General features: G+C 42.4%; 1 protein-coding gene and 1 non-coding gene across 2 annotated transcripts; one reads left to right on the forward strand and one right to left on the reverse strand.

Annotated features, from left to right (window-relative positions):
* Positions 1–16,308: 16,308 nt before the first annotated feature.
* On the reverse strand, positions 16,309–16,415 carry LOC133813128 (small nucleolar RNA R71). The gene has a single exon (XR_009884170.1). It is a non-coding gene; the product is annotated as a small nucleolar RNA R71 (small nucleolar RNA).
* Positions 16,416–20,606: 4,191 nt separating this feature from the next.
* Positions 20,607–22,251, forward strand: LOC133818863 (uncharacterized). The gene is made up of 3 exons (XM_062251970.1): positions 20,607–20,903; positions 21,198–21,230; positions 22,198–22,251. Exons 1-3 carry the CDS (start codon positions 20,607–20,609, stop codon positions 22,249–22,251), a joined length of 384 nt encoding a protein of 127 aa, XP_062107954.1.
* Positions 22,252–22,789: the final 538 nt, after the last annotated feature.

Raw genomic sequence — 22,789 nt, forward strand, 5'->3', positions numbered from 1 at the left:
TCCCCAACTACATGTTCAAGAGGCCCTTGACTTTACTTCTAATGGGACTCATAGGGAAAGTGGTGCCCCGTTGGTGGCACTGACCTCGGGAAGAGAGGTAAGGTCTCTTCAATGAGGCTCATTGCGTCTGCGGTGAGGCGTGATGCCTACGTATGAAATTAGGATCTTACCTTGCGAGACCATCGCTTTTCAGGCTTCATGCGCAAGGCCGTTGGCTTGAGGCCAAGGGGAGCTTGGTGCGAGACCCATGCCGCAAGGCCCTAGGTGTGAGGCCAAGGGGGCGGCCATGGGGAATTTGGAATGAAGCGCTATGTGCGTGGCAGTGGTGCATGGTGCGTCTCATTTGGCGTGAGGCACATGGTCGAGGCGAGGTGCACCTCACTTGGCGTGAGACATATGGATGAGGCGGGGTGCACCTTACTCGGCGCAAGACGCATGGCCTCGCTATGCGAGGCTGTAGGTGTGAGGCACTTGGGCACTTAGGCGAGGCGAGGCATAATGTGAGACTCCTGGTGGTGTGAGGCGCGAGGCGTGAGACACCCTAGTGGTGCGAGGCGTGAGGCGCCCTGGTGGAGCTGGTTCGAGGTGTGCACGAGGCACCTGATGGTGCAGGTGCGCGAGCGCCTAGTGGCACTGGCGCGTGAGGTGCCTGGTTGTGGAGGCACGCGAGGCGCCTGGCTATGGAGGCGCACAAGGGCCGAAGTGGTGTCTGCAAGACCCATGAGCGAGGCGCATGGTGTGGCCGATGTTGTGTCCACGAGACCCATGCATGAGGTGCAGCTGGGTGCTACAAGATGGAGGAGTCTTGCGAGGCTGGGGCCTTATTCCGAGGGGCATGGCTACGGGCCGCGAACGCGAGACAGGGGCATCTTACGAGGGGATGTGGCTTGGAGGCCTAGAATGACCTCGCGAGGCCTAAGGCCTTGCGAATGTGCGACCTCTTTGTTGCATGTAATAACCTCCTGCCTCCATCACGTACTTGGTTCCTTTGGTGCCCCTTAGCCGCTTACTTCAATAGGGGACTAGAAACCTCTTTTTTTTTCTTGGTGGATTTTTGGTGTCCACACTTGCCCCCCCCCCCCCCCCCAAGTCTATAGAGAGGCCTTTAGGCATTCTTGTAGACTCTTCTCTTTCTTTTTATTATTCTTTTTTTTCTTTTTATTATTTTATTTTTTATATATATATATTTGTATTTATCATGCTCGAGGTCCTTTGGAACCCACGCGAAAGGGGGTTTGGTAGGTCTCTCTTTGGTGCACCTTGATTGTATCTATAAGAATATGTTGACCCCTTGGGTTCTAGTTATCCTTTTACATACTTTTGCCAACGCTTATTATTTCTTGCGAGAAGCGTCCTTCTCGTCATTAAGCATAGTTCAATTTTTGGAAGCGTCTTCTTTGAGACCCTTTTTGCAAGCGTCTTCTTTGAGACCCTTTTTTGCAAGCGTCTTCTTTGGGACACTTTTTGGCAAGCGTCTACTTTGAGACCCTTTTTTCAAGCGTCTACTTTGAGACCATTTTTGCAAGTGTCTACTTTGTGACCCTTTTATGATTTTTTAGGTGATCTCCCCTTAGATTGGGACTTTTATGGCTAGATGGTCCTTATCCAATTTTAAACTTGGTCAACGTCCCCTTTAGCATGACGTCCCCTTCTATATGGAATCTTCTGATGTATTGGTAGTAGGGCGACTGGAGGAAGGTTCACTTTCTTCAATATGCGAGTTCTTATGGCCCTCTTCCACACATATGTACTTCCGTGCCCTTTTGAAGAAATCATCTAAATTTGAAACTTCTCCTTTGAGCATGTTACCCCATAACTTGCTTCCTGGATGATCTTCGGCTGTAATAGCCATCTTGAGCTCCACTTTCGTTAAACATCCCACCTTTGTTGCTTCCATATTGACCCTATGGATATAGTTCTTCAAACATTCATTTTCTTCTTGCTTTATGTTAGTGAGGCTGGTAATTTGCATAACGTAATCACAGACCGCATGGTGCTGCTGAAGAAATTCGCCAGAGAATTCCTGCCATGACTTGATTGTTCCTAGCCTTAACCTCTTGAACCACTTGTATGCGACACCTTTAAGTGTAACAACAAAGAAATGACATTTTTCTCTACTACTGACCCCTCTTAACCTCATCAAGTTATTGAAGTAGTCTAAGTGATACTTTGGGTCCCTAGTACCCTTGTATGGAGTCATGCGAGGCTCTCTGAGGTTGGTGGGGATTTGCTCAGCCTGGATCTCCCTTGTGAAGGGCGAATCCTGGTCAAATTCTTCATCATCTCTGTGCCCCCCAGGTGCGGTGGTTATCTTTCCTTGAGGGAGCTGCACTTTGATGTCTAGTTCCCTCCTCTTTTTACATAAGGAGTCTGGCGGGTTCTTAGGCTGATCCTTTGCCTTGATTGTGCTTCTCGGGGGAGCCATGGGGGGTGCATTTCTCAATTCTGACCTCTTCCTATGGAGCGTTTCTCTTAGGCTAGGGGGCGCCTCTTTTGAGGTGACTTCTGCTTCGTTCTTACGACCATCGTCTTCCCTCCGCCATTTCTCTTGGGGGCATTTCATCGGTTTAGGTCCCTTACTGGTGGAAAGTCGGGTTCTCCCATCATCTACGGGGGCAGTGTTTTCCCCATTTTCACGCTCCTTATCCTTACGCTTAGGAAGGGGTATGCTCGACTTTCCTTGCAGTAGGTCGTTTAAGACCCCCTGCATGCTCTCTATCGTGGTTTCCAGCCTTAAAGTCTTTTTATGTAAATCTTGAACTCATCCTTGTAGAAACGAGTCCTCGAGCTGGAACTTACCGAGTGCACCCTGGGACCCTTGCCTAGCCCGTGCGTCGATGGACCTGGGTCTTGGTGGCCTGAGCGTGGTGCCACCGAGGGCCGGGGAAATGGATGCACTGGCGGCTCTGAATGACCTCTGTAAAGCCGGATAGCCAGGGACAATGCTTCCTTATCCCCCCTTGGGGGAAGAGGTTCCTCTGGCCTACCTCCATGCTTAGGTGGAGGGGGGTCTTTCTTGGAAGCCCTCTGATCTACTCCGTCCCGGCAAGCCTCATCATCTTGTAGTTTTTGTAGGCGTTTTGAACGCCTTAGCATCTTTCTTTGTTGGAAGTGGTGAAAGAACGTTGGCTTGATGCTTTTTCTTCCCAGAGACAGTGCCAAATTGTTGACGATGAAATATCGTCGACGAAATCAAATCGGAAAACTCAAAGATAAGTATGGAGATATTTAGATAAGAACTTAGAATGAACTTATGGAAGGATAAACATAGTTCAACAATGGAGTGAGCCTTTGTATATTGCTTAATAGCTTAAGTGTACAATGAATTTTCCAACCCCTTCTTCTGAGGGGTCAAGTTCTATTTATAGCTGGGCTCTAATGACCCCGTATACACGATGGTCCCTCGAGACAAAATAGTACATGAGTACACTGTCAGGGTAATAGCACAGGTCGTAGTGGTGTTGGAAGTGTGGTGGTCTGCTCTAGTACGTGTTAGAGGTCTGCAAAAGTACTCCTGTCTTGGTACCATATTATGCCTCCACTACTTGTCGGGTACGGACCTCATAAGCGTGCTGAGGGTGTCCTGACCATGTACCATTCTTATACTGCCACTACTTGTCTGGTGTAGACACCGTATCCGTACTCTAACTCTTCTTGGTCTGGAGGCTCATTCCGTATCTCTTATGACTTCATGTCAAATCGTTATGAGGCCCTTTCTGGCCTTCCCCAACTGCATGTTAAAGAGGCCCTTCACTTTACTTCTCATGGGACTCACAGGGAAAATGGTGCCCCGTTGGTGGCACTTACCTCAGGAAGAGAGGTAAGGTCTCTTCAATGAGGCACGTTGCATGTGCGGTGAGGCATGATGCCTACATATGAAATTAGGATCTTACCTTGCGAGACCATCGCTTTGCAGGCTTCATGCACAAGGCCCTTGGTGTGAGGCCAAGGGGAGCTTAGCACGAGACCCATGCCGCGAGGCCATTGGTACAAGGCCAAGGGGGAGTCCATGGGGCATTTGGGATGAAGCGCTATGTACGTACCCATGGGGCATGGTGCGTCTCGTTTGGCGTGAGGCACACGGTCAAGGCGAGGAGCACCTCACCTAGTGCGAGACATATGGATGAGGCAGGGTGCGCCTTACTTGGTGTGAGACGCATGGACTCGCTATGTGAGGCTGTAGGTGCAAGGCGCTTGTGCACTTACACAAGACGAGGCATAATGTGAGACTCTTGGTGGTGCGAGGCGCGAGGCGCGAGACACCCTGGTGATGCAAGGCGCGAGGCGCCCTGGTGGAGCTGGTCCGAGGTGAGCACGAAGCACCTGATGGTGCAGGTGGTTGAGGTGCCTAGTGGCGCTGGTGCATGAGGCGCCTGGTTGTGGAGGCGCTCGAGGCGCGCGAAGCACGAGGCGCCTAGTGGTGCAGGCGTGCGAGGCGACTAGTGGCGCAGGCGTGTGAGGCACCTGGTTATGGAGGTGTGTGAGGGCTGAAGTGGTTTCCGCGAGGCACATTGTGCGGCCGATGTGGTATCCACGAGACCCATGCATGAGGTGCAGCTGGGTGCTGCATGAGATGGAGGAGTCTCGCGAGGTTGAGGCCTTATTCCGAAGGGCATGGCTAAGGGCCATGAACGCAAGACAGGGGCGTCTTATGAGGGGATGGGGCTTGGAGGCCTAGGGCCTTGCGAATGTGTGACCTCTTGGTGGCATGTAATAACCTCCTACTTGGTTCCTTTGGTGCCCCTTAGCTGCTTACTTCAATAGGGGACTAGAAACCTTTTTTTTTTTCTAGGTGGATGTTTGGTATCCACATCAAGTTTATCACAATATGCCTATTTTGGACGAAATCCCCACCAGTTGCGAGCACCATTCTCAAAAATTTCCCTTGCCTACACACAAAGTAATTGTTGACCTATAAAACATAGTAAGGAAGCTAAGCATAATCTAAAACTTCTACAAAACTCAACTGGCATTTCAACTAATCATACAACAATATAAACTTTAACTATAACTTCACAATACATCTCAGACAAATCACATAGTCTTAAGTATTGTAAACATATGGAATCATGCCATCTACTAAGTCATTGGGCTCAACTATGAGGTGATTAGTCTTGAGACCTCTGAGGTCAAGAGAACACCACTGTAACACCCCAATTTCTTAGGGAATTAAGTGTATGCATTTTATAAACTTTAAAGATAAAAAATGACCTTAAAACTAAATAAAATAAACTTATTCAGAACAAGGCTACTAACCACCATAAACAAGAGAAACTCTGGAGTATCATTGTTTAATAAAATAAGCATCATGCCAAATCTTAGCTAAAATCATTATTTTAAAACCATATGAAAACTAAATAAAACACCTTTCATAAAAAATAAAAACTGAAATAACAAAGTAATCCAAATGGGCCCAACCCTCAACGATCATTAAATCCTTCACATGTATGCCCTACGCCAAAGCTCTCTAACTTATTGTTGTGTAGCCAACTCTTTACCTTTACCTGCAACATAGAGTACCTGTGAGCTAACGCACAGCAAAAAGAGTTGTGTAGGACACAACCGTCTAACCTAGACTTAACATGCTTAATATCATCGTAAATAGTATAATCATAACTAACAATAATCATAAACAACTTTATCCACATTTAACATATTTAACATAGCATAATTATAACATATATTACCAGTGTTGTTCCGGCCATATACCAGTGTCGTTCTAGCGAGTTGTGGAAGTGACCATGAATTAACGTAAGCATGCATTTAACATGACATAAGCATGGAAAACTTATATTCATCACAAAACATAACATAACATGGTCATGATCATCCACAAGACTCATAACATGTAACATACTATTGTATACAATGTAATTAAACTTAAGTATGAGAAGCGTACACCTGTGTGCAGATGTCCACTCTCCTTACCTCATGTCCAAGCAGTAGCAATAATTTTGGTTTCTTTGAAGCTTCCTTACCGAGCTCTAAGTCACAATATATAAACATTTACTTTAAAAACTTATAAATTAACCCAATATCATACAATTACTCTTACTATTTCTTTTACCCAAACCACTCTAAAACCTTAAAAACACCCAAAAATATGCCCATGTCGCTGCCAAGCACTGCAATGCTACTATTCGAGTGCTATTTAAGCCCAAAATTCAGCAGTGTCGAGTGCTAAAGCGCTCCTAAATGGCATTGGGGCGCTAATTTGAAACTTGCCCGCCCGACTCAACTTCGAATAACCATAACTTTCTCAATTTAAATTTGTTTTGGACAATTCTTTTTGGATTTTTCTCATCTTGAATCCTTCTATATCATCATACAATTCATAGAGATAAATGAAATACCGAAAATTCATGAGCATCCCCTAACTCCATGACCCTAACAAATCTCATGAAATAAAACTTCTTTTTTCCTAAGCTATGAACATTTATCACAAAACCAGACCTTATATCATCACAAATTCATTCCTAACATCGCTCTATCCATTATATAACAATATCCTAATCTCTAACATGCGTATAAAACCAATCATCCCAACCTATCATGATTTATAATCAAACCACCATTATCATAACCCAAAGCTTCAAGAACAACCAAAGAAACTTTAAAACTGTGAAAAGTTTGTACCCAAAATCGTTCTCTAATCCTCTAAGCCCTTCTAAATATGAAAGAGAGAGAAAGAGAGAGAGAGAGAGAGAGAGAGAGAGATCTGATTGTGTTGCATGAGAGAGAGGCAAAAATAATGATACTTACCTAACCCTAATCCCATTTCAACAATCTATGTATACTATTCCTTAAAAACCAAAAGACTAGTTTGCCCTCCACCCTACCTCTCTCATTATTAGGACCAAGTATTTTCAGTAATTTCCCACAAAACTATTAGTTTTCAAATTCCTTTATTAACTCATGGCCGAAAAATTCTACTAATTTATACTATGACCCCTAAATACATAATTTGTGACACTTATGCCCTTACAACTTGAAGGAATTATTGTAGTTGCTCATAAACATATTCAAATTAAAAAATTGTTCACATAGACATTTGTTAATCATAAACATAGTCAAATAAACACATAAACATATAATAACACAAAAGTACAAAAATAACCCACAAGTTACTAAATTATAAAAATACCCATTTTTAAGAAAAAGGATATTGCAACCACTTACCGTACCTAAGTCGCAAACTCCCCTATTTCCACGATGACGAACCCTGTATAGTGGTTGTTCCAAAGTACGACTATCATGGTGCCCACACCTACAAAATTCTTTGGCAAGAACAACACAATCACAATTGCACTCTCACACTATAATTTGGCTATTGCATTCAACCTCAACATATGGGTACTATTATGCATTTTTTTGACCATATATAATCACTTATACAGTCCGACTAAACTTTCTAGCAGCATACAACGTATACTAAAGCATATAATTACACATAAGTAAGTTACTCTTGGCGTATACTTCCTTACCTAAGGTCCTGATATTGCCCAATAAACTCCTAAGCGGTCGCAGTAGTAATTAGGCTATGTCGAATCCACAAAGAGATAAAATAAAGTAAAAGGAAAGATTAGTAAATTAGAAATAAGAAACTTAGAAATAATGTAACTTTGAAAAAGAATCATTTTTATAAAATAACTAAACAAAATCAAAGAATTAAAATCAGAAAAAAAAAATATGGAAGGCACAAGTTTCATTCACGCAAACATATATATATATTTTAATAAAATTGATTCATTCTAATCAACTATAATTCTGCACCATTAATTATATTTGGAAAATATATATAATAAAGCTCACCTTAAAATATGTTCTTAATTAAATTATACTAACTTCTAATTTTAAAAACCTGTTGTCTACCGAGTTTTCAGAAACTAGAAATAGATTAAGAAGTAAGAGCTGAAAAGAAAGAATTAAAGATGAACAGTCACAGTTTTTATGTGTATGGGGCGTTAATGAGCCTTAGTCCACGAGTCAATAGTATTAGACCTTTGAGAGTTTTTGACAATGGAGTTTTCTACAAGCTTTAGCAGAGTATTTTCTTACAAGAGAAAATCTGGCCCTATTTATAGGCAGTCAAGCACATTGGGCTTAGGCCGGACTAATATGGGCCCAATAGGGATGTAGTTACAATTTTCTCGCTAATGGAGCCATAAAACAAAGAATGTTACATAGTAAGATGTAGTTAATCAGGGCCCATTGGGCCGGCTTAGGCATGGCCAAGCCTTACAGTTGCCCATTGTACATTAGCACGGACTGGTCTGCGTGGGCTTCTAAGGGGATCCTGGGGATAGGATTTGTCAAAATAGTGGCAGTACTGTTTCCTAGGAACACTGTACATTTCGTGCATACCATATTCTACAGGTTAGTTGAGGAAACCAACTGCCGAATTTCATGGGGACAGGTCAACATCAGGGAAAGCTAGGATTGCTCTATCCAGAAGTTTGATCCGAGTTTGTTTTGCTAATGTTCTGGTTCACTTACCGGGGTCCTGGTTTGTTCATCAGGACTCGGTATCATTGGCCAAGATGGACATCGTGACACTGAGTATCTCTACTGGATCCTTGATAAGATCTGTCTCCATCGACTAGTTAGTCTACCACCTTAATTGGCATCCCGAAAGATATAGGTTGGTCAGGGCTGGTAAGATGAGTCGGGCCTGCATCTTAGTCCTAGTTCCTTCGTTATGCTCACATCCATTGAATGTTGTTGGGCTCGATGGTGCTTGGGCTATCTGGGGTTTCCTCCTTCCCCGTTCACCAGGTTCAAGACGGGCCCGGACCTCTTAAGAGGGCCCCACGGGCCCATTGGGTAATGCCACGTGTCATGGGTAGAAAATAGGGATAACATTTACCCCCCAAGTCTTCATCCATGTTCACATGGTAGAGACTTGCCTCGCTCTCCCGAATCAATCTCACATATCATGGTTCGTTTACCAAGAGACAGGTTCATTTACTTGGGGGCCATTTCGGCGATCCCCATCCTTTCAAATTCCCAACATCTCAGACACGTGTCTCCAGGTTGATGGTGCGTTTGCGCCACTCGCACCCTAAAGATTTGGAAATAATATTTTGATTGCCTAGGTGACCAATGGGTGTCAATGCAATTCTTGAGATGTCTCGTCTGTACGAAAAAGGTTTATTGGGTACTCGAGTGGGATGTTTAATGCTTCAGCACTGTCCAGATCCATTGGATGGGGGTAGTCTTGAAATTTCTAACATGCACCGTTGGATGACGAGGTGCAAATCCTAGATTGACAAATCCACAATTTAGTATTCGATTAGGCCAATTAATGCCCCTACATCGTCCGGGACTGTTGGATGGGGATAATATTGGGATCCCCACTATTGACCGTTGGATCAAATAGTGGATTTTTACCCTATAAATACCTCGATAGGCTCACTTCCAAACTTTACTCATCCCATACATTCAAACTAGAGAGAAAAGAAAGCTTAGTATGCCCAACATTGCTAACGAGATTCTCTGGCGATTGATACACCCTCGTGTCCACTTATTTCCGACGAGACTTTTTTCTATTAAACCAACAAACAATTTTGTCCCGGTTCAACCAGTAGACAAACTATTGTATCATCTTCTCAGATTTAAGACTAAGATTCTGCCGATGTTTTAGCCTAAAACTCTACGAATCTCAAATCCAATACCTCACAATAAGTTTTCTGGTCATTTTCTCATCTTTTTATTCCTTTTTTTAGCTGCTTTTATTGTGATGCTATTCTCGTGACCATAAAACTGTTAGGGTCGGGACCACCGTGTGGGGTGGTTTTAGGTAGGATAGTGGTAGACATGAACCGTAGGCTTTCTAGGTGATAACTCATAATAATCCGGTTGTCTCGGATCAATTTGGACGCCTCAAGAACATTTGGGGTGAGTTAGAAAAACCTTTGGCCTTTAGTTCCCGACTCAAGATCTTGGGATCTCTATTGGTCCCGGATCTGGGTCCGGAGGGGACCTCTCCAAGCAGTTTTAGGAGAATCCTCGTACCTCAACCAGTTTTCTTCAGTTTTGGTACTAAATGTTTGGTTCTCATTTTATTTGTCGCTTCCAGGTTCCTGATCATGAGTCGCGGCGTGAATTTATATGTGGAGGAGGTTGTCTAGAGTGGTCCAAACTTCCCATTGGAAACACGTGGGAAATAGATGGGGAGAAGAATGATTTTTAAAATTACAAGATGTTACACCAGCTGGAGTAGAGGCGACTCCAGGACTTTTCTAAAACCCACTGGCCCAGAAGGAGGAGAAGGCCCATACCGATGTGGGCATGTTCAGGGCCTAGAGCATAGGCCATATCAGAGCTAGAGCTACGCTCTTTCTCCTCAACTACTTCGCGCGATTCCTCAAGTTTCTGGGGATCGCACTCTTCCAGCTTCTCTCCCAAGCATATAAATTGCTCTCGTCATGGCGCATATTTTGTAAGTCGAAGGAGATCCCGGAGCCCACTCCTACATAAATGTTGTATTTCTACAAGCTGAAGCTGCAACTCAACTCCAAAGACAAGATGCGAGATAGATTTTATAGACTAAAAGCTCGCGGAGTTAGTTCGGCTCCGTTCAGCAAATGGAAGCACCATCCAGATGTCAGGAACTATTGGTTCATGACATCTAGGTTCCTCCTAGAAAAGAACCCACTTTGGTGCTTGACTTCCAGCATGTGGGTAAGTTATCCTTCTCCTCTTTTTTATCCAATATTTAGTTTTGTTTACTGGACACTTACAATCCTGGAAAATAGGTCCATATGTTCAGACCCGGCTCAGGGAATCGATCTTGGAGCAAAAAAATTATATGCCACTCCGATTGCCTAGGAGTTGGACGTGGGGGGCTTCGTAACAACGGAGAACCTTTGGCTGGTCAGGTTGATTGTCGCGAATCAGTCGATAGATGCCTCTAGCTTCCAGGAGCTGCAGTGCGAGAAAGATCCCGCCCTGAGGGAAGAGCTAGCCCTCATCCACATTTTGAGGGCTTAGTTAAGATTAGGCAACAATACCAGGATAATTTAACCGGGACTGTTAGCAGCGCGGGGCTTCCTTGCCCCATTGTTATAGACACACTAACCCTCATGCACTCATCCTGGTTCCTCCAATAAAATAGCTTTTTGGAACTGGATGGCATGGGGGAACGAATTTATTCTTTCTCCCTAGGAGAGTTGAGTCATGCCCATTCCATAGAAGAGGGTTCATCCCTGAGGACTTTAGACTTAAATGTTCTATGTTATTTTTTACTTTTATCCCCATTCATGTACTTTACTGATCATTTTTCTTTTTCTGTCTATCTCAGGTGATCCAGAAATGTCTAACCTTGTGGCCAAGATGAAGGAGATGATCGAGGCTAGGGCGGCCGCATCGAAGGCTTTGTCGAAGAGGGCCGCCAAGGGCCCGACCAAAAACAAAATTATGGAGTTGATCCTCAGGGATTCAGAGCCAGTTCAGGAGTCTTCTGAGAGGGGCCCAGTTGCAAGTTCCATCCCAGTGTCACACACCAAAATCATGTCGCCCAGCCTTCTCCTCTTGAAGTTATTAATTTAGAGCAGGAGCCTTCCGAAGAAGGAGGGGCGGCCAAGAGGAAAGCGGACTCGGTCATCGCGGGGTCCTCGAAGCGGGCCAAGAGGACCAAGACCAAGGATCCAGCCCCAGCTGAGAAGCATTCCTCCAAGGAAAGCCTCATTGTTATGCGGGATGTCCCGGAGGCTTCAGGGCTTCCCATCAACCCAGTCCTTTCCGAGGAAGGGGACCTATTCCTCCAAGAGGAGAGGATGAAAATGGTGTCCCGGCTTTGGGATGACGGTCGGGACAAACGAGACGAGGTGTACTGGGCCCTGACCATCTAGCGGAAGGTGGAGTTTGCTGAATGTCCAGAGGCCTTCAATGCTCCCTAACAGATCGTGGATGGACTTGTAGCCAAGATCGGATTTCGGCCTAAGTTGGGGTAGGACACAACTCCGCTTGTTGCGGATTTGCTGTCCTAGGTAGGGGTGTCCAATCTTCAGCTCAAGTGATACGCCACCTTAGCCAGCCAGGATTCCCTTTTTATCTCCCAGACCATTCATCATCGGTGACTGTGGTAAGCCATATGAACGTCTAGTCTTTTAATTTACCATCATTATTCCTTGTAAATTTTCTACTTTGATTTGTTCTAGGATGCCTTGTTGGCCCATAGGAATGCAGATCTGGTGGCCGAGATGGCTGTGAAGCTAGAGACGGCCCAGATGGAGCAGGAGGGGCCGTTAATCAACGGGAAGCTGCCAGAGAGACCCTTGCCAAGGAGGTTGCTTGGATTGAGGTTGAGCGTTAGGAAGTTGCCCGGGTTCGAGCTCAGCACGAGGAAGCTTTGTCCATGAAGGACTCTGAACACAAGAAGTTGATGGACAACTTGGAGGTGGAGCTACTCATATTCGTGGCTTGGAGGCTTCGATCAATGCCCTTTTGGAAGTGTCTGAAGCCCAAATTCGCCAAGAGTGGGAGAAGGTGGCAGTCCAGTTGGAAATGAAGCAGAGTGAGGAGGCTCGCCAGGAGAAGGAGCAGGCTAACGAGATGTTGGCAATCACTTTTGACAAGTCCATTTACATGGCCTGGCTCCAAGACAAAAACTTGAATCTCCTCCCCTATCTTGATCCGACTGCAAAGAGGGTTGAATTCGAAGCCAAAGAGAAAACAGATGCGGCGCTCCTAGCTGAGGAGCAATAGGGTGAGAATGCTCCGGATGTCCTGGGATTAGAACAAAGCCTAGGCCTGGGCCTTTGTATTTTAGTTATGGCTTCCTCTCTGTTTTTGTCGTTGTATTACTTTTATGGATGCGGATGCGTCCAATACAATTTCTATTATCCATATTGTTATATATCGATTTTTCTCTACACAATGGTTCCCACTTTATATTCGTTTATTTTTTCTTCTAAATTCACCAAGTGTTTTATCACTCTACATGAATCCAAGTTCAATATTGGGTCCAGGTTCCAATGGCCAGGACCACTAGGGGAATATTGCAAAAGGTATTTAACCTATCCTGAGACCCACATTTGGGTCTTGACGACATGGACCATTTTGGACTGAAGTTATTGGTTAATTGATTTATCTTGACTCTATGGTTCAGGTTCCAGGAGCCTGAACTATTAGAGATTTTTTTAGATAAGACTTAATTAATTAACTCGTTTTGAACCCGAGGTTCAGATTCCAACGGCCTTGACCATTAAGGAGTTAATAACTGTCATCCAATTTATTTATCCTGACTTTGGTGTTCAATTTTTAGTGGTCTGGACCATCAGAGATTAGTTAATTAGCTTATTTTGAACCTAAGGTTCAGGTTCCAACGGCCTGGGCCATTCATACGACTAACTTTAAACAATTTAAACAAAAGATTCACGTTTCAACGGTTCTGGGCCATTGTAAGGAAGACATGAATAGGGATTTGGTTATCTATGACCTTGTTAGGTCTGGACCAATTTTTAGGGGTTGGCTTTTGAACCCCTGGAGCATGTAGGTCTGAGTTAGGATTGGGCCTTGAGCCTTGCATCTTGTTTTGGTTGAACCCCCCGAATCACACGGATTTGGGTTAGGATTGGGCTTTGACCCTTGCATCCTTTTTTATTAGGAGTCGGGTTTTGAACCTCCCAAATAATGTGGGTTTGGGCTAGGACCGGGCTTCAAGCCTTGCATCCTATTTTGGTTGAACCCCCCAAATTACACGAATCTGGGTTATGACTGGGCTCTGACCCTTGCATACGAGTCTGAATCAAGACTAATCTCTGAGCTTTGCATCCTTAGGACTAAGCTCTGAGCTTTGCATCCTTTTTTTTTCTTTATTCCTGGACTTGTATAGATGGCCTTACTCCCCAAGTGACCGAAGAGTGTAGTCTTAGGTAACTTGTGTGTGTAAAACATGAAGACAAGCGCGAACTTTTTTTTCCTTAAAACATTTCTTATGAAGTTTTATATACACCATTTCCATTAAAAAGGAGATCACCCTGGGGCGTACATTGCTAGAAATAAAAAAAGTTAGAAAGGAACAAAACTAGATCTCCCAACTACTGATAGTACCACTGGAGATGTTCTATGTTCCAGGCCCTTGGGACCTCCAATCCGTCTAGTCGCCTTAAGCGACACATTCTCAGACATATTTCGTTTTTGATTTCATAGGGTCCTTCCCAATTTGGTCCTAGAACCCCCATGATAACTCTTGAATAAAGAGTTATTTCATGTGCTTTTGAGCTTATAATTGTGGAAAAATTGTTGGTGATGTTAGTTTATTTTTAGCTTTTGTAGCTAACTTTGGTGTTTTTATGATCTTAGTTAAGTTTAATTATTTTTGTAGTTTTTAATAGCTAGTGGGTTGAAGATAGTAGTTTCATGGATAGATATTTTTACAAAGAATAAACTAACATTTGAAACTATCTAAATTGAATTTTTGATGGCTGAATTAGCAGGTTTTGCAGCAGTAAAGCAGAGTTTGCTGAAGCATTTTGATCAGCCAGCTTTTGGACACCTAGGAACAAATGGAAAGTCAAAGGGGTGAGCTGGAATAGTGGGTGAGGTGGCAAGTACAGATAGCATGAGTCAAAAATTGGGAGTAAATGCCAAAAGAAATGTGGAGACCCGTTTTTACAAAGAGGAGGGGCAATATTGTACTTTGAGGGCCAAATTGGGAAACCTAGAATACACTTAGAAAGGTCTAGCCGCATATTGAAGAACAACAACCATTTTTTGAAAGAAAAACCAGCAAAAAGAAGGAAGAAAAACCCAGAAATCAGCAAGAAAGGAGGAGGACGAAAAAGGAGAAGCTCAAGCATCAATTGGATTTGTTCTTTCTTCTATTTCTAAACTTCATTTTTATAATTTCTAAGTTGATTTCTGAATCTGAATATTATGGGCTGTATTGATTGTGGATTAATGTTTATTAACTCAGCCATTAACTAATTTTTAGGTGGCTTGAATTGTTGATGAACCCTATGTTATAGTCTAGTAATTTCTTGCACTTTATTTTAGTAAAATCTCTCTTGTTCATTGAAGTGTGCGTATATTACTTTCTTGTTGTTGTTTGGCCAGAAATGGCAAGATATTTAATTATGTTTAATGCTAGAAAGATTAAATGTAATGGGAAGAACTTGGATGACACAAGACATAATCTAGGTTAGATTATGTTAGTAAGCAACATAGGGATGTGTTATTTTCCTTGTGTAACTTTTGAGAATTAAACTTTGAATTTGCATTCTTAAATATTATTTTGCATAGGAATATGTTTAATTAGGTCAAAGAATTAATATCATAAAATTTGGGAAAGTCTTATGAGTGTTTATTGAATTCTTGTTACCCTGGGAGTTTTGCTAAAATATTGCTGCCGCAATCTGTTCAGGATAACTGACATAGGGGAATCAATAATTCAAGTCTATTTTACAATCCATATATTCAGTTTTAATTTCAGTATTTCCATCTCTTTAATATTTTTGTTTAGCCTATAAACAACCCAATTGATTTTTAGTACTTTTAAGTTGTGTAGTAATTGTTTTGCTTATTTTTCTATTTTACAATCCATGTGGAGACGATCTACTTATCATTATATTACTTGTGTGATTACGTGTACTTGCGTATCTAAAGTCAAATATTAAATTTTCACAACAAGTTTTTGGCGGCATTGTCGAGGATTGGAATTGGAAATTTTTGTAATATCAATTACTTGCAATTGATTTTTCTTTGTTGTTTTAACTTTGTTTGCTTGCTCCTGTGTTTTCTCAGGTGATTTACTATATGAACGAGCAAGAATACATTGAACTAGCTTTTATTGACTCTGAGATTGAACGAACAGTTAGAAGAAGACTAAGGGAACAACGGGCTCAAAATCGCCTTAATATGGTTGAAGAAGTTGAAGGAGTTAAGGGTGCTAATACTGTCGCTAATGCGATTGCTATGGCTGATGATAGAGAGAGAGAGAGAGCCATAAGGGTGTATGCTCCCTCCATGTTCAACAAGCTCAATCGGGGCATTATTAGGCCTGAAATTCAAGCACCCCAATTCGAGTTAAAGCCCATGATGTTCCAAATGTTCCAAATAGTGGTTCAATTTAGTGGGTTGCCTACTGAGGATCCTTATCTTCATCTTCGTTCATTTTTGGAGGTGAGCGATTCTTTCATGCCACAAGGAGTGAGTGACGAGGCCATAAGGTTGAAAATTTTCCCTTTCTCTTTGAGGGATCAAGCTAGAGCTTGGCTCAACACCCTTCATCTTGACTCAGTGACTACATGGAATGAATTGGCTGAAAAATTCTTGATGAAGTACTTTCCTCCTACCAAAAATGTCAAGTTTCGCAATGAAATCATGTCATTTCAGCAGCTGGAAGATGAATCATTTTGTGAAGCTTGGGAGGGATTCAAAGAGTTATTGAGAAAGTGCCCACACCATGGGATACAAATGGAAAATTTCTACAATGGGTTCAATTCTTCCACTCGCATGGTGTTAGATGCTTCAGCTAATGGGGCTATTCTCTCTAAGTCCTACAATGAAGCCTATGAGATTTTGGAGAGGATAACTAGCAACAATTATCAATGGTCCAATGCTAGAGCTTTAACAAGTCGAAAAGTAGCTGGTATACTTGAAGTGGATGCATTGACAACTTTGATCGCTTAAGTTTCTTCAATGACTAACCTTCTCAAGAACATGAGTTTGGGGGGGGGGGGGGGGGGGGGGGGGGATGTACAACCAGCTGCTATGGGACAAGTTGCTGATGTGTCTTGTGTTTATTGTGAAGATGGGCACACATTTGAGAGTTGTCCTTCGAATCCCACTTCAGTTTGTTATGTGGGGAATCAAAATTCCAATCGTAATAACCCACATTCGAACTCTTATAATCCGAGGTGGAGGCAGCATCCAAACTTCTCATGGGGGTAGGGGGGTCAAAGAGCTAGTTCAAGTGGAGAACCAATGCAAAACAAGCCTACATATCCACCGGGTATTTCACAAAAACAACGAAGTGCTCAACCACCTCCTCCATAAGTGTCTCAATCAAGCTTTTTGGAGAGTTTAATGAAAGAGTATATGGCCAATAATGATGCTGTGATTCAGAGCCAAGCGACATCCTTGATGAACATGCTACAGAGAGGTCAAATGCTGATCCTGAAGCAATTCCTACTGCAATTCCTCAGCAAAATGCTACAGAGAAGTCTATGAGCAAGCCACCTCCACTATTTCCTCATCGCTTTCAAAAGCAGCAACTAGATGGTCAATTTCGAAGATTTTTAGATGTTTTAAAACAACTTCACATCAATATACCATCGGTGGAAGCTTTGGAGCAAATGCCCAACTATGTGAAGTTTTTGAAGGATATTTTAACTAAGAAGAGGAGACTTGGAGAATTTAAAACGGTGGCTTTGACTGAAGGTTGTAGTGCTATATTGAAGAACAAAATTCCTTCTCAATTCAAAGATCCAGGCAGCTTCACAATTCCTTGCTCTATTGGTGGTAAAGATGTTGGTAGAGCACTTTGTGACTTGGGGGCTAGTATCAATTTGATGCCCATGTCAATTTTCAAGAAGTTGGGGATTGGAGAAGCAAGACCAACCACAGTCACTTTGCAATTAGCGGATCGATCTATGGCACATCTGGAAGGCAAGATTGAGGATGTACTTGTGCAAGTTGATAAATTCATTTTTCGATTGATTTCATCATTCTTGATTATGAAGCGGATAGAGATGTTCCTTTTATCTTGGGTTGCCATTTTGTGCTACAAGGAGGACTTTTATTGATGTACAAAAAGGGGAGCTTACTATGAGGGTGAAGGACCAACAAGTGACTTTTAATGTGTTCAACGCTATGAAGTTTCCAGATGAGATTGAGGAATGCTCTCGGGTGAGTGTAATTGAGTCAATTGTCGCTGAAAAATTCCACAAGGAACCTTTTAAAGATGGAATGGGGGTGAGGTCACTTGAAGAGCTTGAAAACTTAAGGGAAGAGGAAGAAAGTCAAGTTAGATGGGTGGAGTCAAAGCAGCCCTTTACTAAATTTAAGAGGCCTTTTGAGTCATTGGACTTGTCAGAAGGGAATTTTAAGCCTCCTAAGCCCTCTATTCAAGAGCCACCAATGTTAGAATTGAAACCTTTGTGTAAGAACTTGAAGTATACCATTTGAGAGATAACGAGACTTTGCCTGTGATTATTTCAGCCATGTCAGGAGCTGAAAAAGAGCATTTGTTGCTGGCTGTGTTGACTAAATATACAAGGGCCATTGGTTGGACCATGGCGGATATCAAGAGTATAAGTCCCTCATTTTGTATGCATAAAATTCTGTTGGAAGATTGTTGTAATAAATATGTTGAGCAGTGGAGAAGACTTAATCCTATCATGAAGGAAGTGGTTAGAAAAGAGATAATTAAATGGCTGGATTATGGAATTGTTAACCCAATTTCAGATAGTTCTTGGGTCAGCCCAATTCAGTGTATTCCTAAGAAAGGTGGAGTCATGGTGGTGGCTAATGAAAATAATGAGTTGATTCCTGCAAGAATAGTGATGGGGTGGCATGTTTGTATGGAGTACCGATATCTGAATAAGGCTACTCGGAAAGACCACTTCCCATTGCCATTCATTGATCAAATGCTTGATCGGTTGGCGGGAAAGGAGTTTTATTGTTTCCTTGACGGGTATTTAGGCTATAATCATATTCCCATTACGCCAGAAGACCAAGCGAAGACTACATTCACTTGTCCTTATGACACCTTTATCTTTAGAAGGATGTCGTTTGGGTTGTGCAATGCCTCACAACTTTCTAACATTGTATGATGGCGATATTTTCAGATATGGTGGACAAGTCTCTTGAAGTCTTCATGGATGATTTTCCACTATTTGGTGAGTCCTTTAACACTTGTTTGACTAACTTGGAGCATGTTTTGGCAAGATGTGAAGAAATGAACTTGGTACTCAATTGGAAAAAATGCCATTTCATGGTACAAGAAGGCATTGTGTTGGGCCATAGAATTTCTAGCAAAGGAATAAAAGTGGATAGAGCAAAGCTGGAAGTCATTGAAAAATTATCACCACTTACTACAGTCAAGGGGATTAGAAGCTTTTTGGGGCACGCGGGCTTCTATAGGAGGTTTATAAAAGATTTTTCAAAGATTTCTAAGCCCCTTTGTTCCTTACTTGAGCAAAATCGAGCATTTGAGTTCACCAAGGAGTGTCAAGAAGCATTTGTGACTTTGAAGAAAGCTTTTATTACCGCACCCATCATTGTAGCTCTAGATTAGTCTCTCCCCTTTGAATTGTGTGCGATGCAAGTGACTTTGCTGTGGGTGCCGTACTTGGGCAATGAAAAGAGAAGGCATTTCATTCCATTTATTATGCAAGCAAGACATTATTCGATGCTCAATTGAACTATACCACCACCAAGAAAGAAGTTTTGGCGGTGGTGTTTGCTTTTGACAAGTTTAGAGCTTATCTTGTGGGAACTAAAGTGGTGGTTTACACAAACCATTCAGCGATCAAGGATCCAATAGCCAAGAAGGATGCTATGCCAAGACTTATTCGATGGGTGTTGCTTCTTCAAGAATCTGACTTGGAAATTCACAATAGAAAAGGAATGGAGAACTAAGTGGCTGACCATTTATCTATACTTGAAGCTGGAAGTGAAAAGCAAGGTGAAGGGCATATAAAGAGACATTCCCCAATGAGCAATTGTTGGTTGTGAACCAAGTTACTACACCATGGTACGTTGATTTTGTCAACTATTTGGTGAGTGGTTTGCACCCACCTGATTTGAATAGGCAGCGACTCAAGAAATTCTTTCATGATGTGAGATTTGATTATTGGGATGAGCCTTATTTGTATAAACAATGTCCAAATTGAATCATTAGGCATTGTGTGCCTGAGGATGAAGTTTCAAATATACTAGAGCATTGTCATTTAACTCCTTATGGTGGAAATTATGGTGGGCAAAGGACAACAGCTAAGGTTTTTCAATTGGGGTACTATTGGCCTTCTATCTTTAAGGATGCTCATGCCTTTGCTAAAAGATGTGATTGCTGCCAACACGTTGGAAATATTTCAGGAAGGAGAGAAATGCCTTTGAATAGCATTCTTGAAGTGGAATTGTTTTATGTATGGGGAATCTATTTCATGGGACCATTTACTCCGTCATTTGGAAATTTGTATATTTTGGTGGCGGTTGACTATGTCTCGAAGTGGGTTGAAGCAGTGGCAAGTCCTACTAATGATTCTAAGGTGGTCATGAAGTTCCTACATAAACATGTGTTCACCCGCTTTGGCACTCCAAGAGCGCTTATAAGCGATGAAGGCACCCACTATTTGAACAAGATTTCAGCAACTTTGTTAGCCAAATATAGTGTGAAACACAAGATTGCTACAGTCCACCACCCTCAAACAAATGGTCAAGCAGAAATATCCAATAGAGAGATCAAGGGAATCCTAAAGAAAGTGGTGAATCCTAGTAGAAAGGATTGGTCTCAGCGATTGGATGATGCTCTTTGGGCCTAAAGAACGACTTTCAAAACACCTTTGGGCATGTCATCGTATCATTTATTTTTTGGGAAAGCTTGTTATTTGCCTGTTGAGTTGGAGCATAAGGCATATTGGGCCACTAAGAAGTTGAACATGGATCTCCAAGCTGCTGGAGAAGCTCGTAAGTTGCAATTAAATGAGCTGAAAGAGATGAGGTTGTTCTCCTATGAAAATGCTAAGTTGTACAAGGAGAAAACTAAGAGGTTGCATGACCAGAAAATTCAAGCTCGAGTCTTTGAGAAGGGGCAGAAAGTGTTACTCTTCAACTTGCGCTTGAAGTTGTTTCCTGGTAAGTTGAAGTCCCGCTGGTCAGGCCCATTCACCGTGGTGAAAGTTTACTCCTTTGGAGTAGTTGAAGTTCTAGAAGACCAATCTGGAAGGGAATTTAAAGTGAATGGGTAGTGTTTGAAACATTATTGGGGAGGTGAGGTCGACCGCGAGAAGACCTCCATCACTTTGGAGGATCCTTAAAGTCGTTGTTGTTTTGGGATGTTAAACGATTCAGGCACTAAATTTAAGGCAACCCAAAAAGGAGAAAGTGTAAAATAATAGTGTATATAAAAAAAAGAAAAATATATATGAGTGTTTTTAGTTAATTTTATCTTCATTTTTAATTTTTGTAATTTTACTTACATTTTATTGTGATGTTTTCTGAGTCATTTTATGTGTGTTTTTGTGTTTCAGGTGTTAACACATCAAGCAAATGGTGTTTTGGAAGTAAGTTTGGGTATGATGGTTTTGTGAAAAAATTTCTTCAGCAAACAGGGAGCAAAAATTTCCGAAAAAACAGAGTTACGTCAAATTTTGGTTGTTGAAGAAAAACTTAGGCAAAATGGTGGCAATTTGGGCAGGCATAAATCAGGGGCGTGGTTCATTCAGAGAAAAAAAATATACATATATATATACAAAACAATATATAGTAATATATATAAATATATATATACAGAAATCTACTAGAAAATATACCTTATTTCCCCTAACCCGATATATATATAATATCAGTAAAATATATATCATATACAAAATATATATGTATATATAATATCAAAATACCCTATTTCCTCTAACCTGTCTTCCCCATAAACCTTCATCAGAGAAGAGCCATCACCCGACTCACCAGCCATCACTCGAGAAAAGCCATTGGACCCAGGTGTGGCTTTGTTTGCACACCATGCAGAGGCGCCATTCCACCAAGCGCCATCCAGTCAAGCGACCCCAAGCCTTGGTGCCAGGCGCACTTGCCCTTCGCGAGCCTTCTCCAGGTGCGCATTCGACTGTGCCCAGCCTCCCCAAGCGCGCTATCCTGTCAGTCGAGAGCTCAACACCCATCCTCGGTGTGATCCACAAGCTCCTCTCACATGATCTCAACACCTAGGCGCACTCAAACTTCGCCTAAACCAACTCAGCATGCCAGGCGCATCCGAGCCAGACCAAGCATTAGCTAGATCCGTCTATAAACAAAACCATGCCTCAGTTCAGTTCAACATTTTCCTACATTGTGAGTTACACTGGGTTTTGGAAATTTTCCAGAGACCCATACAATCTATTCTCTGAGATTACTCCCTGGTAATGCTTCATTTTATTTTGCTTCTCTACTTGTCAATTGTGCCTCTGCTGTAAATATTGTTGGGTTCTCTGCTAGTGTTTTCTTTTGGAGTCAGCTATTGGAAAATTTTGTTTACAGTGTGGTTCAGGTGTTGTTGTACTGCTTTGTTACTCTGGTGCTGCAATTTTCTAAGCAGATATATTCGGTGTATGGGTGCCTATTCAGTTGTTGGGTTGCTGCGTTGTGATATATTGAATTCCTTTCTGACCAATATGGCCACTAAAACACGTGCCCAGAGAAATAAATCCAAACAACCATCTACCCCACCACCAACCAAAAAGAGCACCACTGTCCCCAAATCTACCCAACCATCCACTACCCCACAACCAGCCAAAAAGAAATCCACACCCACCACTGCCCCACCAAAAGCCACACAGATTCCCACTGCCCCACTACTTTTGCCTTCCCCAGTCATTATAAATGATCCTACCCCCACCATCACTACCACACCATCAACTAAAAGAACACCAACCAGGCCCAAATCCAAAAAAGTCACCACACCAACATTAGTCGAACCTCCACCCAAGAAACGAAAGACCTCCACTACCACCAAAGCTGCCTCCAAGCCAACACCCACTACTGTACCAACCCCAACCACCAAGAAAAATCCTGTCCCTTTAGGTCCCGCTAAGAAATTTGTTTCTGCTCAATCCAAGTCAAAGTATGAGTC

The sequence above is a fragment of the Humulus lupulus genome, chromosome 1, assembly GCF_963169125.1.
Source record: "Humulus lupulus chromosome 1, drHumLupu1.1, whole genome shotgun sequence".
NCBI classification, from domain to species: domain Eukaryota; kingdom Viridiplantae; phylum Streptophyta; class Magnoliopsida; order Rosales; family Cannabaceae; genus Humulus; species Humulus lupulus.

What these genes read in the sequence shown, in the direction of transcription:
- LOC133818863 (XM_062251970.1), top strand. Translation starts at nt 20,607, where the DNA reads ATGGATCTCCAAGCTGCTGGAGAAGCTCGTAAGTTGCAATTAAATGAG. An exon ending in AATCTGGAAGGGAATTTAAA is followed by an intron (nt 20,904 to 21,197) that starts GTGAATGGGTAG and finishes TTTGTGTTTCAG; the next exon opens with GTGTTAACACATCAAGCAAA. An exon ending in AAGCAAATGGTGTTTTGGAA is followed by an intron (nt 21,231 to 22,197) that starts GTAAGTTTGGGT and finishes TTTTGTTTACAG; the next exon opens with TGTGGTTCAGGTGTTGTTGT.